This window comes from Dreissena polymorpha, chromosome 9 (genome assembly GCF_020536995.1).
Source record: "Dreissena polymorpha isolate Duluth1 chromosome 9, UMN_Dpol_1.0, whole genome shotgun sequence".
NCBI classification, from domain to species: Eukaryota; Metazoa; Mollusca; class Bivalvia; order Myida; family Dreissenidae; genus Dreissena; species Dreissena polymorpha.
Window position 1 is genome coordinate 35,347,406 of NC_068363.1, and position 17,711 is coordinate 35,365,116.

At 32.6% G+C, this 17,711-nt stretch overlaps 1 protein-coding gene across 1 annotated transcript in view; it reads right to left on the reverse strand.

Moving 5' to 3' along the window:
• Positions 1–17,711, reverse strand: part of LOC127845470 (early endosome antigen 1-like) — a 79,401-nt gene that overhangs the window by 8,286 nt on the left and 53,404 nt on the right. Inside the window, exons 8-10 of the mRNA XM_052376400.1 lie at positions 13,886–14,022; positions 8,921–9,476; positions 6,154–6,278 (exon numbers count right to left, since the gene is read on the reverse strand). Coding sequence (XP_052232360.1) covers positions 6,154–6,278; positions 8,921–9,476; positions 13,886–14,022 — 818 coding nt within the window. The remainder of the gene's footprint in view (positions 1–6,153; positions 6,279–8,920; positions 9,477–13,885; positions 14,023–17,711) is intronic.

The following is a 17,711-nucleotide window of genomic DNA, read 5'->3' on the forward strand; positions in this document are numbered from 1 at the left end:
CAAACCTAATGAAAAAACACAAGGCTATAAAGGAAGCGGGTAACCGTATCGCGGATGATGTGACCAAACTGAACTCTGGGCTGATAAGCAGACTATCATTGCACCATTAAATAGACAGTGCTTGTTTTTTCAATGGATCGGTTTATGGACTAACCACCAGACAAAAGCGTGTCAAGTTTGACTTATATGACAATATAGACAATGTTATTGCAACCTTCAGATTCGGCAAGTTGAAACAAGACATCCAGTAAAAAATATGTAAGACTATTTTTTTTTAATTTTGTTCTGCTATTTAAATGTTGCTGTTCTTTTTTTTAAATTATGTGCTTCTTTCCCAGTGCTTTCTATGCTAACTTGACCTTGTTATGTTTTGTATAATCTTCAAGAGTAATTTGATAGCGTATATGAGAAAACTAATAAAAAAACTTTCCCCTACTAAGTATGATTTAGATGTTGTTACCACCGCAGCATATACATGTATGTACCTGTTTTAATCCGTAAAGAGTAATTTAATAACATAATTGTAAAAAAAGTGCCTCCACAATTAATAAATAATGGAAATTAACTCAAATGCATCAAGACATTAAATACCACTCCATAAACGTTTCAACTTTTAATAGTGAAGAATCTCAATAAGTGTACTGCTAAAGGGAGAAAACTCATTATAACCTGTAAACATTATCCTATGTTTTCAGATGTACTTACCTCCCTTTATATATATATATATATAAAAATAATATTTTTTAAATTATATATTCAAGACAACGTTGTCTTATAATTATTATCAGATTATGAAAACTTATAATCCTTAGAATTGCAAGTCTTATAATTATGGTCAGATTATGAAAACTTTAAGTGGATAGATATAAATCTATGCATGTCGTTATGAGGAAATAACCCTTTACGTTATGTTAATCTTTAGTATTGCAAGCTAAATGTTACCAAGTCTAGATAGTGGAAACTAGTCTTATTAACTTAAAAAATATGTTTTTACAGCAACACCACTGTTATCTACCTAAGTGAACTGTTCAATATAGTGTGCTGTTGTCTGCTGTCTCAATATTTTAATGCAGTCATTTTATATAAAAATGTAGGTGAGTTTGTTTGTATATATATATATATAACATTAACAAATGAACTGGACATTATTTGACAGGAAACTATGAAGGGTTGCTTTATACGTTTACGTTCCGACTGGATAGATCATAGAGAAAATCCTACACAAATGTTTCGTAAATTGGAAAAAAAGTAATTTTCTTTCAAAACATATTTCTTGCATTGAGAGAGAAGATGTCACAGTAGTATATGAACCGGAAAATATTCTTAAAGAAGCAAATTCCTTTTGCAAATTGTTATATTCAGAAGAACCCACAATCAACTATGATCTAAAAGATGAATTTAAAAATGATGAATTGCCTAAATTAACTCATTTAGACTCGGACATGTTAGATAGTATTTTTTCTTTTCAAGAGGTGTCAGCTACGCTCAAACAAATGAAATATGACAAAAGCCCTGGCTCTGATGGATTCTCTGCAAAATTCTTTAAAATTTTTGGAAAAAAAAATGGGTTTCTTCGTGTTTAAAAGCATAAATTATTCATATAATATGGGTTCACTCCCAATAACTAAAAAGCAGAGAATTATTACATGTATCCAAAGGTAGAGAAAGCCTAAACATTAAAAAAAAATTGGAGACCTATTTGCTTGTTTAACAAGTCTGTAAACTAGAAACAGGAACACTAGCTAACAGACTTAAGTCAGTCTTTAACAAATTAGTAAATAACGACCAAACTGGTTTCATTAAAGGCAGGTACATGGGAGATAAAACAAGGCTATTATATGATATTATGAGTTATACTGAGCGCAACCAAATCCCTGGCATACTGATGCTAATTGATTTCTAAAAGGCGTTCGATACCTTATCATTCAGCATTATAAAACAAGTGCTTGATTTTTTTTTTATTTTGGGACAATGTTTTAGAACTGGATAACACTTTTTTAATAATATGGAAAATGCAATTCAGTTAAATGGGTTTTTATCAGAATTATTTATAATAGGAAGAGGTTGTTGTCAGGAAGACCATATTTAAGCGTATATATTTTTCCTTTGTGCAGAAATTCTAGCTATTAACATAAGAACATGTAAACAAATGAAGGGAATAACAATTGATAATGAAGAATACAACAATTTGCTGATGATACCTATTTATTACTTGACGGGTCAGAAGAATCCTTGAATACTGCAATACAATTGATGAACTCTTTCTCACAATATTCAGGTCTGAACGTAAATTTTGAAAATAATCTGGATAGGGGCCTTTAAAGACAGCACATGAGCTATAAAAACAAGGTCGAAACTAGTGTGGAGATTACCATATTTAAACTTTTAGGTTTAGCTTTTGACGTCGATTTACCTAAAATGATTGAGCTAATTTATAATGACAAATTAGTAAAATTAGAAAATATCATTTCACATTGGACAGAAGAGATCTTACTCCCTAAGTTAGGATAACTGTTGTTAAAACCTTGATACTTCCATTGTTTATTCACTTGTTTGTCTCTTTGCCACAACCCGGAGAGGCAATTTGTAAGATTTTAAATGATAAACTATTCAAATTTGTGTGACAAGGGCCTTCAAAAATCAAAGCAAAAATCGTAACACAAGATTTTGATGAAGGGGAACTCAAAATTGTGGACATAAATGCATTTATGAAAAGCTTAAAATTATCATGGATAAGAAAAGTTATTCAAGGCCAAAACAAATTTGCATCATTAGCTAGTTATTTGACTTGAAAAATGCTATGTAATACAGGCAGTGTATACGCCACTTCAGCTGTAAAAAAAATAACCAACACTTTTTGGATAGATGTTTTAACCATATATTCTGACGTTATTAAGAGTATTAATATCGAAAATGTTGATTAACTGTTAGATATGCCTTTGTATTTTAATAACATTTTATTAATCAACATTTTTTGGAAATATTGGTATGATAATGACATTCAGTATGTTAAATATATTATTAAAGACAGTGGACAGTTTTTGTCACTGCAAGAGCTACAATTCAAAATGAATAAACAAGTATTTGTTTACATTACGAAGGTATTAAGATCCTGCCCTGTCTTTAACTCTCATTATATATGAAATGTGCACATTTATTTACTTGATCAAATCTTACTATGTTGTTTACATATTGATCATACAATTAAATTGATTGAATTTGTAAACTAGACTCTTATTGTAAATCAAAACCTTCTTACTAAACAACACTTGCAAATGATATATATTTGGGTTTTGTCCTTTACTCTCACTACATAATTTATGAAATGTGCAAAGTTTGTATACTTGATCAAATCTGACTATGTTGTGTGCATATTATTCATAAATTTAAATTGATAATATTTGTAAACTGCACTCTGATTGTAAATCCAAACTTTGTTATTCAACAAAACTAGCAAATCATACATAATTGGGTTTTGTCTTTAACTCTCATTACATAATTATGAAATGTGCAAAGTTTGTTCACTTATTCAAATCTTACTATGTTGTGTGCATATTGATCATAAATACAAATTGATATTATTTGTAACTGCACTCTGATTGTAAATCCAAACTAGCAAATGCTACATAATTGGGTTTTTTCTTCTTTAACTCTAATTATGTATGAAATGTGCAAAGTTTGTTTTACATGATCAAAATCTGACTATGTTGTGTGCATATTGATCATAAATTTAAATTGTTAAATTGATTATTTTGTAAAATGATACATAATTTGTTCTTGTTTGAACTTGTAACCAAAGTTTAATTGTTGTTGTTAATCAAAATCTTTCTTCGTTTAAGACGCACTTATTATTTTGTTGTACATGAAGATTATTTAAGTCAAGTCGATGTAGTAAAAAAAGGTTGACGGATGTATGATATTAATTCAAATTGTGTAATGAATTTAATAATATAGTGAAAACACATTACATATGGAAAGAAAATTACAAGAATGTGCATTACTTTGTAAATTATGTGTATGTAAATATATAATGAAATGAATGAAAGCATTTTGACAGGGAAAAAAAACTTCGTTGAGAAACCTATACATTATATTGAAGTTCATTGCACAACCAATACATACTCTATACATAAAGCGACTTGTAATTACCTTCGAAAAAAAGCATTTGAATAATCAAAATATATGTTCGTAGCCTGTTTTGTACCTTAAATTGTTTTATGTACAGTTTATCAATGTAACATGTAGTTTCTTTTAAGATATGTTACTGTAATTGGCTATTGTAACAGAATAACACACCTTATGCATTACTTCAAATCAAAATATTTCGATTTTAGCTCAAAATCAATGTAAAGGTTGCAACTACGCGCACTTTTAATAAGTTTTTTATTGAAAATAAGAACCTACTATTACTGGATGTTCCGTTGTCTAATCCATAAATACCAGAAAGGATGAAAGGATGAAACTCGCCTGATTAAGTAGTGTATTGACACAATGTTTCGTAGTAAAACATATACCCGACGTCGTAGAGAAACGGGCTACGCTTCGGCTTCGTCAGCCCCCAGTGTTACTGTTGGCGTGTCTCAGCTATAGATCATCTGCTGTGCAAGTTTTAGTAGAAGCTTATGCAGTGTGTTCACAAAACATTAAATGGTGGATACATTACAGCTAAGCTGTTATAAACATCACTGGTACAACTTGATCGTTTTTAATAGGGGCTGTAAGGGCAAATTCAACTTGTTTTTGTCTTCATAGCCAATCATACTATGAACTTTAAGATTTCAGAGCTTGTGCCTTTTTATATAGCAGGAAAGAATTTTTTGTATTATTTTTGTCAATTCATTCAGGGCTTTATCTCGGTTACCATATAAGATTTCAACATGTAACTTCTTCGGTGTATAGATACCAATGAAGAGAAATACCACGCCTGAGCACCATAACCCTATACTTAAGTAAGAGTTAGCTATCTTTGTTGTTTTTGTAGTATGTAACTTTTCAGGAATGTGTCTGGAATACTATACAAGTTACAATATGAACAATCATGGGTGTATAGATATCAATGAGGAGAATTGCAATGCCAAAACACACACAATATTCTAAAACTTATTTTACAGTTATGTTCATTTATCTGCGCCCATCAATAAAGATAGTTAATTTGGCTGGGGATATCAATACAGCAAATTTGCTTGTAACAATAGAAACTATGATTTTATTTGATTATTGGAAAATGGAGTGTTGAAAATCTAGTCTAGACGGACAAGTTTCTTTATGCAATATTCAAATGTTAAGGTTTAAGTTTTCATATACCGCAAAAACTAATTCAGATATTAACCTTACATTATTTTGGATGACTGACAGTACATTATACTACCTAAACGAAAAAAAACTTGGCCACCCTGTCTTAAAACAGCTCTTGTTTAAAAACAAGGCACCCATATTCACCCATATATGATGGGTGTCTTGCACCACATTCCTGTATGTAAGGAGCGTTAGAACTGTGTGATTCTTTTCAAAGCCAGGTGAAACTTTAAGGTAATATTACTGTGCTCGTGAGCTCTATTACTTTACCATGCATTGAAGGATTTAAAAATAACATGTCAGACATATTTATCTTTATTAGACAGTGTGTAACACAAAATAACAATGTGGCTGCCTTCAAGCTTAAGGTCAAATTTAAAGGTCAAATGTCAAAGAACAAGAATACGTGTAGAAATGGAGATTGTCTGCTCAATAACTTAACATTCTATTGAAGATGAAAAAATAATTAGGCTCACATTTAAGCCATCTAAGTTTGTGTGTCATGCACAAGAATTACCGTCAATGTCATGATATAAGTAGGTCAAGGTCATGATATAAGTAGGTCAAGGTCAGATTAAAAGGAATTTCTTTCAAATTAAATATATATCACCTTTTTATGTTAAAGCAAGTATTTTAAGGATTTTAAATAATATGTAAGTATTCTGACACGAATGTTAAACTAAACATAAACTACATTTAGTTATCTTGAAGGCTTTTCTAAGAGTGCAGCACCGATTGTAAAAGCTAAAGGTCTTTCTTTTTAAAAGATGTGATTATTATCGACACTGTAAATAGTTACCTAGATAACTTGCAAATAATTTACCATTTAAAGAGCTTTATTACAGAATTGTTACCTACATGTGTTTGGTGGTATGCATTCCCCACCGTGGAAGCATTTTCAGTAAACAAGCTTTTCCCCAGAAGTGAGTTCCCAGTTGCACTTTTTCCGTGTCCAGGAAGTCCCATGAGCAGAATTCTTAGATCTAACGATACAAAAACATTATTAAAAGAATTTTTAAGAAAATGTGATATTTAAGCACTATTGATTAAAAAAATATATCAAAATGGTTTGTATATTCAACTGGCTTTAGATACTCATTGAAGGCTTAAACAAAACGCTAAAAAATATTAACTTGACCATGAGGATATCGGCTCAATATGAAAATGTTATTGCCCGTTGGATTTGACTAAACTAAGCACAAAGTGCCCTTGATGAGCTAGTATTAATGTCACCTTATGTCCAGCTTCCTTTGTTGTTTATCGTTTATTGTTCATCATCAGCTTTAAGCTAATTACATTCTAGACGCCATATTTTTCATCTAATCTTGATGAAACTTAGTATGTATTTGCAACATCTGTCTAAGTTTGAATCTTGGCCACATACATAAAAAACTTGCACACGGTCAAATTTTAGAAAATCCTTTTAACTCCAGAAGCCACATTTATTACTGAAGTTATAATGCTTACCTCTACAATATGTAAAACAAGTTTGAATCACGTGCTTAAACTTAAGCAAGTCTTAGACTTACGCACATACTTTTAAATAATTGAATTTCGTTTATTTCAGATTGATGCAAATTAATGTTTACTTGCAATGTAACTTTTTATATGAATTTCATTTAAACATACCATATGTCAATGTAGCAAGAATTTGAAGGAACTATACTGAATTTAAAATATGTGCGTAAGTCTACGAATTGCGTAAGTAGCTAAGTAAAATGGTACCCAGGTTAACAACAACAAAAACAAAAAACATGTTACCACTCTAGGGGCCATATTTATATTGGGGCTATATAGACGTCACATTGTTGGTCTGTCGGTCGGTCTGTTTGTCTGTCGGTCTGTCCCAAAATTTTATCCGATATTCACCAAACTTGGTCACATGTTGAATCTAGATGATGTATTTGGTCATACCGGGTCAAAAACTAGGTCATGGGAACACTTGGTGCTATGTCATTTATTGGTAGATTTTAAAATGACTTGGTACATTTGTTCACCATAATGGGATGGTGTGTCATGCGAAATAAGTATCTCGATATCTCCAAGGTCAAGGTCACACTTTGAGTTCAAATGTCAAATGCTTGTCCGGGCCATAACTACGTAATTTATTGTGAGATTTTAATAATTTGGAAGATTTGTTCCCCATCATTGGACGGTGTGTCATGCTAAAGAATTACGTCGATATCTCCAAGGTCAAGGTCCCACTTTGAGTTCAAATGTCAAATATGCCAATAAATTAGCATGTCCGAGCCATAACTATTTCGTTTATTGTGAGATTTTAAAATCATTTCGCACATTTGTTCACAATCTTTGGATGGTGTGTCATGCGAAAGAATTACGTTGATATCTCCAAGGTCAAGGTCACACTTTGAGTTCATAGGTCAAAAATGGCAATAAATGAGCTTGTCCGGGCCATAAATATGTCGTTCATTGTGAAATTTTAAAATCAGTTGGTGTTTTTGTGCAACATCATAGGACGGTGTGTCATTCCAAAGAATTATTTTGATATTTCTAAGGTCAATGTCACACTTTGAGTTCAAAGGTCAAACATTGCCATAAATGAGTTCGTCCGGGCCATTACTATGTCGTTCATTGAGATTTTAAAATTAATTGGCACATTTGTTCACCACCATTGGACGGTGTGTTGCACGAAAGAATTACGTCGATATCTGCATCGTCAAGGTCACACTTTGAGTATAAAGGAAAAAAATGCCCATAAATGATCTTCTCTGGGCCATAACTATGTCATTCATTGCGAGATTTTAAAATTACTTGGTACATTTGTTTACAATCATTAAACGGTGTGTCATGCGAAAGAATTATGTCAATATCTCTAAGGTCAATGTCACACTTTGAGTACAAAGGTTAAACATGGCCATAAATGATCTTGTTCGGGCCATAACTATGTCATTCATTGTGAAATTGTAAAATAACTAGATACATTTGTTCACAATCATTGGACGGTGTGTCATGCGAAAAAAATTATGTCGATATCTCCAAATTCAAGGTCACACTTTGAGAACAAAGGTCAAAAATCGCCATAAATGATCTTGTCCGGGCCATAACTATGTCATTCCCTGTGAGATTCTCAAAATACTCGGTACATTTGTTTACAATCATTGGACGGTGTGTCATGCGAAAGAATTACATCGATATCCCCAAGGTCAAGGTCACACTTGGATTTCAAAAGTCAAATGTGGCCGTAAAAGAGCATGTCTGGGCCATAACTATGCCATTCATTTTGAAATTTTAAAATGACTCTGTACCTTAGTTTTGTTCAGAGTCATTGAACGGCGAGTCATGCGAAAGAATTCAAGAATTCAAAGGTCAAAATCACCATAAATGATAATGGCATACTAATTCGTAAAAATTGCCATACATAAGCTTATCTTGTTTTTTGAAGACAGCATGCAAAATATTCTGTGTCAATGCAGTATGTGGGTTTATATGTCACGTGAAAATGTTAACCCTTACAAAATCCAAGTATGAATCTAGGTCAAAAGAGTTTAACAAGGTCATCAAGTCAAACCCTTGATATTTTAATCTATTCAATATATTTTTAAAGTTTTTTTAATCTTTCAATATCTTTCCGATTTTTTGTTTTTAATCTCTATTATGTTATTACCTTCTTTGGACCGCTCTAATCCCAAACCAGAGACGTGCATCCAATGAAAGTCTTGCGCCCTTTTTTCCATCTGTCTTGTAAGTTTGTTTGAAAAATATGGTCGTAATGATTGTGCATTTGCTGTATCCACTGCTGTTAAAATATTCCATACCATTTCTTCTTTAATTTCTTTGTTAGATTGGTTATCAATGAACAACAGTTTGCCTTGACATCGTTTTTTAAGCACTTGAAATGCTTTCACTGTGGAATCTTCAGGCTTTTTGTCAAAACCTTTAATGTAGTGTTCCATGTCTTCTTCTGTGTCAATGTATGTAAAAAGAACAAATGTATATTTATCAACGCTTCTGCCAAACAATTTAAAGAAAATTTCTACAGTTTGAACCAATTCTTCAGTAAAGCGACCTGCACGCAATATCAAGAAGATAGCGTTGAAGCCTGGCAACGTCATCCCTACACACCGAGCTATTTGTTCGTAAACAAATTGATCTTCTAATGATGTATCAAAAAATCCTGGAGTGTCAACCACTTCTAATGTTCTTCCAAATCTTTGTCCTACCTGCAGAAAATTGGTTACTTATCAATGTTGATCAACATGCAATTGAAACTAAAACAGAAACGTTGGTTATCAGTATATTTAAATCACTAAAACATTTGATATTTCACATAGCCTCCATATTGCCTTTTAATCCTACAGCTTAATGATTTAATAGAACAAATACGACTCATAAAGAAAAGATAAAGTTTTCTCCATGGTTATTTTTCGATCAGGTTTCTTCCTCACTTATTTTAAGAACATTACTGGCCTTTCACCCCTGATTGCGTCATTTAGGTCATTGGGCACGCAGTCGTTTAACGAGCTTACGAGTGTGTGTGTTTACGATGGATTATTGGATACACAACTGGAATGAAACTGGTGAGACGGCATTTTCGATTTAGTTAAATGTCGAATGTACTCGAATAACGCGATGTTTTGTTGAACAATTGATGGATTTAATTTAAGAAACGTGTCAGTGAATTGTTCTTTAACTTTTCGAAGGAAATCGATGTCGAATTAAAATGGTAATTTCTTTGATGGTTTAGTCGTTCCTTTGTCAGTCGATCAAAGAAGAATGTCTATCCACAAAGAATTGCCTGCTTACATCCAGTGCTTTAAAATGGAAAAGATGGATGGCGATGAATAAATTTGTCTAGAATTTTAGCTCGTCATGGAAGCAAGTTAAACATTACGAAAATAAACATAGACGTGGTTATTGTACAACTTCGGTGAGTAGAACAATACTTTTATGTAAGTAAGTATAAAGTGTGTAAAAAGAAGAGTTGTTTAAAGACTAAAATTAACAATATCGGCGGGAATAAATGCTGAATCATGCTTCACGTAGCCACGGTATGTGTCTACACATTTTGTATATTTCAAAATGGCGGGAGCCATGTTTGTTTTTGGTTTTTTTTTACAGTGGTGAAACAAGAATTGTAGTTTGAACACAACCGTCTGTGTTTTTCATGAGCCTGTTACATTTGGAACGCTTATTAAATTTGAATCGAGGCGTATAGCGATATTTTGTCTCGTTACTTTTCTTTTGCGTGGAATTCTAAAGGACTATTTCGATTGCCGTAAACAGGAAAGATCAAAATAAATATTACTACGCAATGTAAGTTTCAGTTAATTTAATGTGTTTTTGCTTTTATTTTAGGAATAAATTAAATAACACAATATTGTAGGATAAACAGAATTCTATGTTAGTGTGATTTTGTTCTTAAATTTATCCGACTCGTGTCAGAAAGGCTTACAAGGCTCGGCAAGCCTCGCCATGTAAACCTTTCTTCACTCGTGGGATAAATTTAAGTACACAATCACACTAACATAGTATTCTATATATATATATATATATATATATATATATATATATATATATATATATATATATATATATATATATATATATATATATATATATATATATATATATATATATATATATATATATCTTTTTCTTTGAAACCGTAAGACCCGGGGATTTAGAGTTTGTCATAAAACATTGTATAATAGTCCTCTTCCAATTCCATTATCCCTACTAAAAGTTCGGAAGGGGATAAAGTAATAGTCTGTCTGTCCGTTCGTCCTTCCGTCCGAAACTTTGTCCAGAGCATAACTCCAAATCTATTCAATGGATTTTCTTTGAACTAAACTTAGAGCATAAACAGATGGCAACTAGGAACAGTGCAGTGACCAAGAACCATATCTCTTTCTACGTAAGTTTTTGAATTATCTCCCATTATATAATTTCAAAGTAAATTTTTGTCCGGAGCATAACTCTAAATCTACTGAAGGGATTTGCTTGAAACTTGGAACATAAACAGATGGCAAGTAGCAAAATGCAGTGAATAAGAACCATTACTATATCTACCTTAATTTAAATTATACCCCTTTATTTAATTTCAATGTGAATTTTTGTCCGGAGAGTAACTATAAATCAAATGAAGGGATATACTTGAAATATAAACAGATGGCAACTAGGAGAAGTTTAGTGACCATGAACCATAACTTTATCGGCCATAGTTTTTTAAGTATCTGCCATTATTTAATTTCATAGTAAATTTGTTTCCAATTTGTTTATTCTCTACAGCATAACTCTAACACTATATAACTAATTGATCCTTGAGATATAAATAGATGACACAGGTGCTATGTTTTACAAATATTATTCTTTACTCTTAAACAAATGTTACCATACAAGCAAACACATTTCGGCAGGAACGGCCGTGTTATCATGGCTCTTGTTCAATTCATGGCCCTGGTGTCAAAATTGGCTCCTCCCTTGGGTTGACTTGTTTACATTACATTTATATTATACAAGTGAAAACCAAAAAAAATGTCTTCTATAAAACCAAAAAACCCAAAGGTTTGGTAGTTTGCATGTACAATTTATTAGCTGCTATGTACTAACTTTGTTCAAAATATGCCCCTGTATGTAAAATTAGCCCCGCCCTGTGGTCACTTGTTTTCATTTTTTTGTGTAAAATGAACACTTTTAAAATCTTCTCTGAAACAACAAGGCTCAAAGTTTTGGTATTTTTCATGTAAGGTTTTATGGTGATCCTCTGCCAAGATTGTTCAAATCAAACCCCTTGGGTCAGAAATGGCCCTACTTTGGGAGTTATGTTATTGCATTTTGTGTATACATGAATATTGATTTTTTTAAACCTTAGGTCATTTGTTAGGGTTATACAAATGTAAGGCATTCTCCAATCATTATAATTATCTCCAGCTACGTGTTGGCCATCTAAGGCACATACATTATTTTTAATGAGTTAATTCTCTTTCTTTTAATTACATGCTCATGCCCTTGTGCTCACTTCCTCCTATATTTTAAATGTAATTTTCGTTTACCTTTAACGAAGTAGTTATCTTCAAGTACTGCAGTGGATATTGTCAAGGTTTCATGATTGCATTATTTTTCAAGCAGGTTTTTCCCTTTGCATAAAATTACATATAGAAGCTTCTGTGCGCAACTTTACAGAATTATTATTTAATTGCCCCAGTGTATATTTTCAAGATTTCAAGATTGTCTTTTTAAAGAAGTAGCAGCCATGCGTTCAAATTTACTTATAAAGTTTTGGTGTGCATTGAACATTTTGCATGTGATTTTGTCCAAATTTAATAATAATTATCTCCAATTAAACAAAGCATATTTTGAAAGGTTAGTGATTGCATTGTTTGTTTACACCCCCAAATATGATTGAATGGGGATATACTGAACTCACCATTGATGTCCGTCCATTTTTTATGCTCCCCGAAAAATTTTGGCGGAGCATTTTGTTGCCAGTTTGTCCTTCCTTACTTCCTAACTTTCATCACACGTTTATTACAATTTTTTCATAGCGCCCTCAATATTTTGATCACTTAAATATTTGGCATGTATGTACCTTGCATGGATCTCTTCCTTTTGATGAGGTTTGAGTTCACTGGGTTCAAGATCACTGAGGCTATTGTCCTTCCTTATTTACTTCCTTCCGTCACACTTTTGTTACAGTTTCTCATAGCGCCTTCAATAATTTACCGATCTCTTACCTTTTAATGAGGTTTGAGGTCACTGGGGTCAAGGTCACTGAGACTTATAAAAGATTTCTCAAGGTCAAACATTGGCAACAGTTTCTCATAATGCATTAAATATTTGACCAATCTCTTATATATTTGGCATGTAGGTACCTTGCATGGTCCTCTACCTTTTGAGGAGGTTTGATGTTAATGGGGTCATAACGGACACTTATAGGACATTTATTATGGGGGACTTCAACAAGGTAGTCCTAAATGGTCAGAATTTTTCTACATTTCAAATCCTGATTCCAAGTCCAATGTGTAAGACAGTCAGTGTTTTAGACATGGTATTTTAAAACCGACAGGATCAAGTCATGACTCATATTCAACCAGTGTACTTTAGTGACCATAGTGCTTTTTGGGTTGGAGTTCCATTTTTAATTAAAGTGAGTGTTTACTATTATTGTCATTAATTATTATTAATACCTGTTTACTTAATTAAGAACATAAGGGGAGCATCCATCGTTTTCAGCGACATTTCTTGTGAAATATGTTTGTCATTCCATAGATACAAATTTGCCCCATAGGTTTTTTTAATACACTTTTTAATTTACAAAATTATTTACAAACTTGCTGGCATTTTTCGTTATACGTAGTTGTGCTTGTTTTTTACTATTGTTATTGTTAAAAGAACAAAAGTTATACCTTTTTTCAACTTTCTATTTCATCATGCAATTACAATTACAGTGAGCGGTATTCTTCAGTAAGACTGTTTGAATAAGACTTGGTGTCTGCATACTATTTTTAAACAGATAATCCACCATTGAACAAAATGGCTGCTTTGGGACTGGGTCATGTGTTCTTACAGGAAAACATTTGAAAAAATGGTTAACACTCCGGAGCTGACCATCATTTAGTTTATAACTTACCAGCCTCTTGGGAGTTGCTGTCACTGAAACAGGGCTCATTTTCTCATCAAATCCTCCTATGTTTGTGATTCCCAGAAGCGAGTTCCCAGTTGCACTTTTGCCATGGCCAGTATGTCCAACAAGAAGTATTCTTAGATCTGGATAAAATACAAAACTTTTATCTGGTTATTATTGTGATGTAGATTATTGTGTTTATAGGTTTCTAAAAGTCCCCTACTGGTTTCACCGTCTCTTTCAGTCTGTCAGTTGGCGAAAATTCCTGCGCTTTATCAAACAGTCAGGATACTTGGATGAAACTTTTTAGTTTTATTTTGTTCTATGTATATACCATAACATCAAAATAAAATAACTAAAAAGTACATATTTTCATAAACCTTTGAATGCACATTCATCTACAGCTTTACAATATGTCTAAATATGTTTTCCTCTGTTCATCTGTCTGTTTGTCCCTCTGTCTGAATAAAAACCGAAATAACTAGAAAAAGCTAAAAAACACCAAAATATCATGCAATTATGACATTTACATGTGTATTAATATTGGCTGTGGGTTAGGACAGTGTTTGTGTAAAATAAGTTAATGTCAACTATCTTATGCCCATAATATCACTTTAAAATCTTTAGGAAATTAAATTCTTAAACACAATGTATCTAATAGTATTTTATAACCTATCAAGATACATATACACATAATTTGTAAAATGAGATTTTGATGAGTGTGTTTCTCCTGAAATAAATAAGTGTAGGTAATGTTATGCAATTTAAATGCTAATCGAAATGGAGTGAAACCTCATCACAGGTCCAATCACGTTGATCTTAAGATCGGCTGTACGTCAGGAGTTGCAATTGGAACGTCAAACTGTCGCTTATGGAAAATACGCTATTGCTGGTTGATCAGCTCTACCTTGAAGAAGATCGGCTCCTTGCAGAGCTGTGCAGGTAATTTGCTTTGCTGATCTGTGTACCGAGGTTCACATCAAAGCTGGAAAGTTTTTTTGTTGTTTATGTTGCTTTTGTTGTTGAACACATCTTCATCGCGTTGTTGTTTCTGTTTTTGTTGTGGAATAAGTGCCTTCATTAATATTGGGACTTTAAATTCTTCGTTTGGTCATAGCTATGATAGTGCCCCATGATGTTTCAAGACGCGAGACTTGTAAGTTAAGATCTAGATGCTTTATATAAGCACGTCAATTAGATGAACCACTGCATGAATCCATCGTGTTTAAAATTACAAGTATTTTGTCCAGAGTTGTGTAACCTTTTTCCTTCAAAATTTTCTGGCGTTGGGTTTTCTTCTAGCAAAATAATGCATTTACCTTGAGAGTGATGTCCCCATGCCATTTATGTTTTATGAGAAGTGGCTTTTATTCGCTGTGGAAGGCGTTGTGTGGCGATGTTGAACTGCATTTGCTTAGTTTTGAAATATCAATCTTTGATTTGCGGTGTGTTGATAGATTGGTCAATGCATCAGTTATCCAAAATGATGGCAGAAATTCATAAATATCCCACTTAATTGATGTTTAAATATCGTCATGATGACTTCTTAGTAAATGCAACTTTAATGACATCCATTAATATTGAAACACTTCCTGAAAAAAGGTAATTTACAGCTTGACATCATGACATTTACACACATTCAACCAGGACATATTAGATAATTACCAATTTTTGGAATTTTCGCGTCGAATAAACAGCTTATTTTGAAATTTTCGGTGTTCATTATTATGGTAAACATTCATGTAAGTCAGTTTCAGTTACAAGTTACGTTGTCTTTGTTCAATTAAAATCAATGAAAAATGGTATGTGTTATATATATAACTTTATCCCTTTTTTAATCAATAGTGATAAAAAAAACATAACACATGAACATCAGCAGTAAATTACACTAATTCTAAATAATCGAATAATAATTCACAAGTCACAGCAACAGAACGTTTTGTTGCTTTATCGCTTTAACATAGCCTTAGTCATTTCATTTTATAGACCAAAAACTACAATGAAAACAACTATACATACAACCAAGCTCTTTTTTAGCATTTTTAAGCTTTAAATAAAATATGTTCGAGTTTGATCGTTTATTTATCGATTGAAATACTTGCTAATTTGCGATGGTCGCAAAAACACGTTAAAATAGAAATAAGCATCTATGGAGTTGGATTAGAATGTGTAGTTTGCGTTTCCTGTTATTTTTTGCAAAGTAATGCGGAAAAGTTTGCACTTTATCACTGTAAATGTTGGTAGAAGAATCCGAAAGCTCAATGTGCTTGCATCTGAGTCGTCAAACGCATGCTATTTAATGTAATGGATAAAAAGAAGTCACTCTAATTGTCATAAGTGTTTGTAAACGTTTTTTTTTAATTCCTGAAGAGGCCGGCGTCCGAGGACGCTGAGACAGCAAAGACACTTAAAGCTTTAAAAAAAACTACAAGGAAAGCTACGCAGACAGCAGCTCTCGAAACTGTTTAAAAATGGATGACTGAATATTGAATGTTTGTCCATGCCTATAATAATTGAGATAACTGCTTTGTTCCAATTATTATGTTTTTATAAGTAGCCAACATATAATGCACAATTTTAAGCAATATGGTACAAGATATGTATTGTTTTAAATAAAAATATCCAAAATCCCAAATTGCGAGTAAGTTTTTCATTTTGCAAATGAAAAACAAATCAACTTGCAAACAAATGCCTAAATAGGTTATATTCGGTCCCTGTGACCACGATACAATAATGTTAGAACCAATTAGCGGATCTTTAAAATAACGTTGGAACGAACGTCCACCTATGTCAAACTTAATGTCCGTCATTCACTTTATAATTATGATTAAACTGGCTAATATTTATTAAGTAGTTAGTTTCTGAAAACTTACTTACAATTTTAGTATCTGGCGCTAAATTATTCCTAGAAATGCGTACGCAATACTACTACCAGAAGAAGACATAATATCTGCATGTAGGTTTCATAATTTATATTTTATGACCAGACATCTGCTGACCGTGGCTTATGAAAACATGTTGTTATTTAATATTTGTTGGCGCAGTATCTGATCACTCAATATAATAGGTTTGTGTTGAACACAGGCGCAATAAAACCACAGTACTTCAATCAAGAACATTTATTTAATGAAATGACAATTAAAATGGGAAGTATTTACCGGTATTGCTGCTAATTCTGACAATCTCATCTTTTGTTGACAATATCCTTAAGTCGCAGAATGTTAAAAAGAGTGAATGGTTGAAATCAAAAGTGTCGCTGAAGTATTAGAAATGGATACACGTTCAGTCTCGTTCTGGAATTCTGCTAGTCACGTGACTTCGCCTTCATAACAATTTTGGCTGATTGTCAAAAGAAGAAATATAATTGTTTACGAACGCAATATGTTTTCTTTCCTAAAAAATGGTCTTAGAAAATTTCCCTTACAAGGGTTAAGAAACATTCTCAGAAGGAACATTTTCCCTCTATCTTGCCAATAGTCTTGCAACGCCATCGGCGCTCTCTTTATTCCAAAAAGTAATCCATTCAATACAGCTTGCCTTGTTTTGTGTTGAGAATCTCTTGTCTTTTTATGTTGCGATAATTATGCACTCCAAAAGGTCTGTCAAAATTTGCGAAAAATCTTTCTTGATTTTATTTTTCCTTTGCTGGCACTGCTACAATTCCAGCATCCGCGTCGCAAACCACTTTCAGCGCCCACACGAACAAATTGTAGATGATAACACACTCTCTTCCCATGCAAGCATGTAGGACACCAAACTTTCTTTTGCCAGGCATGTTGTCCAGAACTAGCGCATCCATATTAATTCAAAAATTCTGTTTGTAATCTTCTCA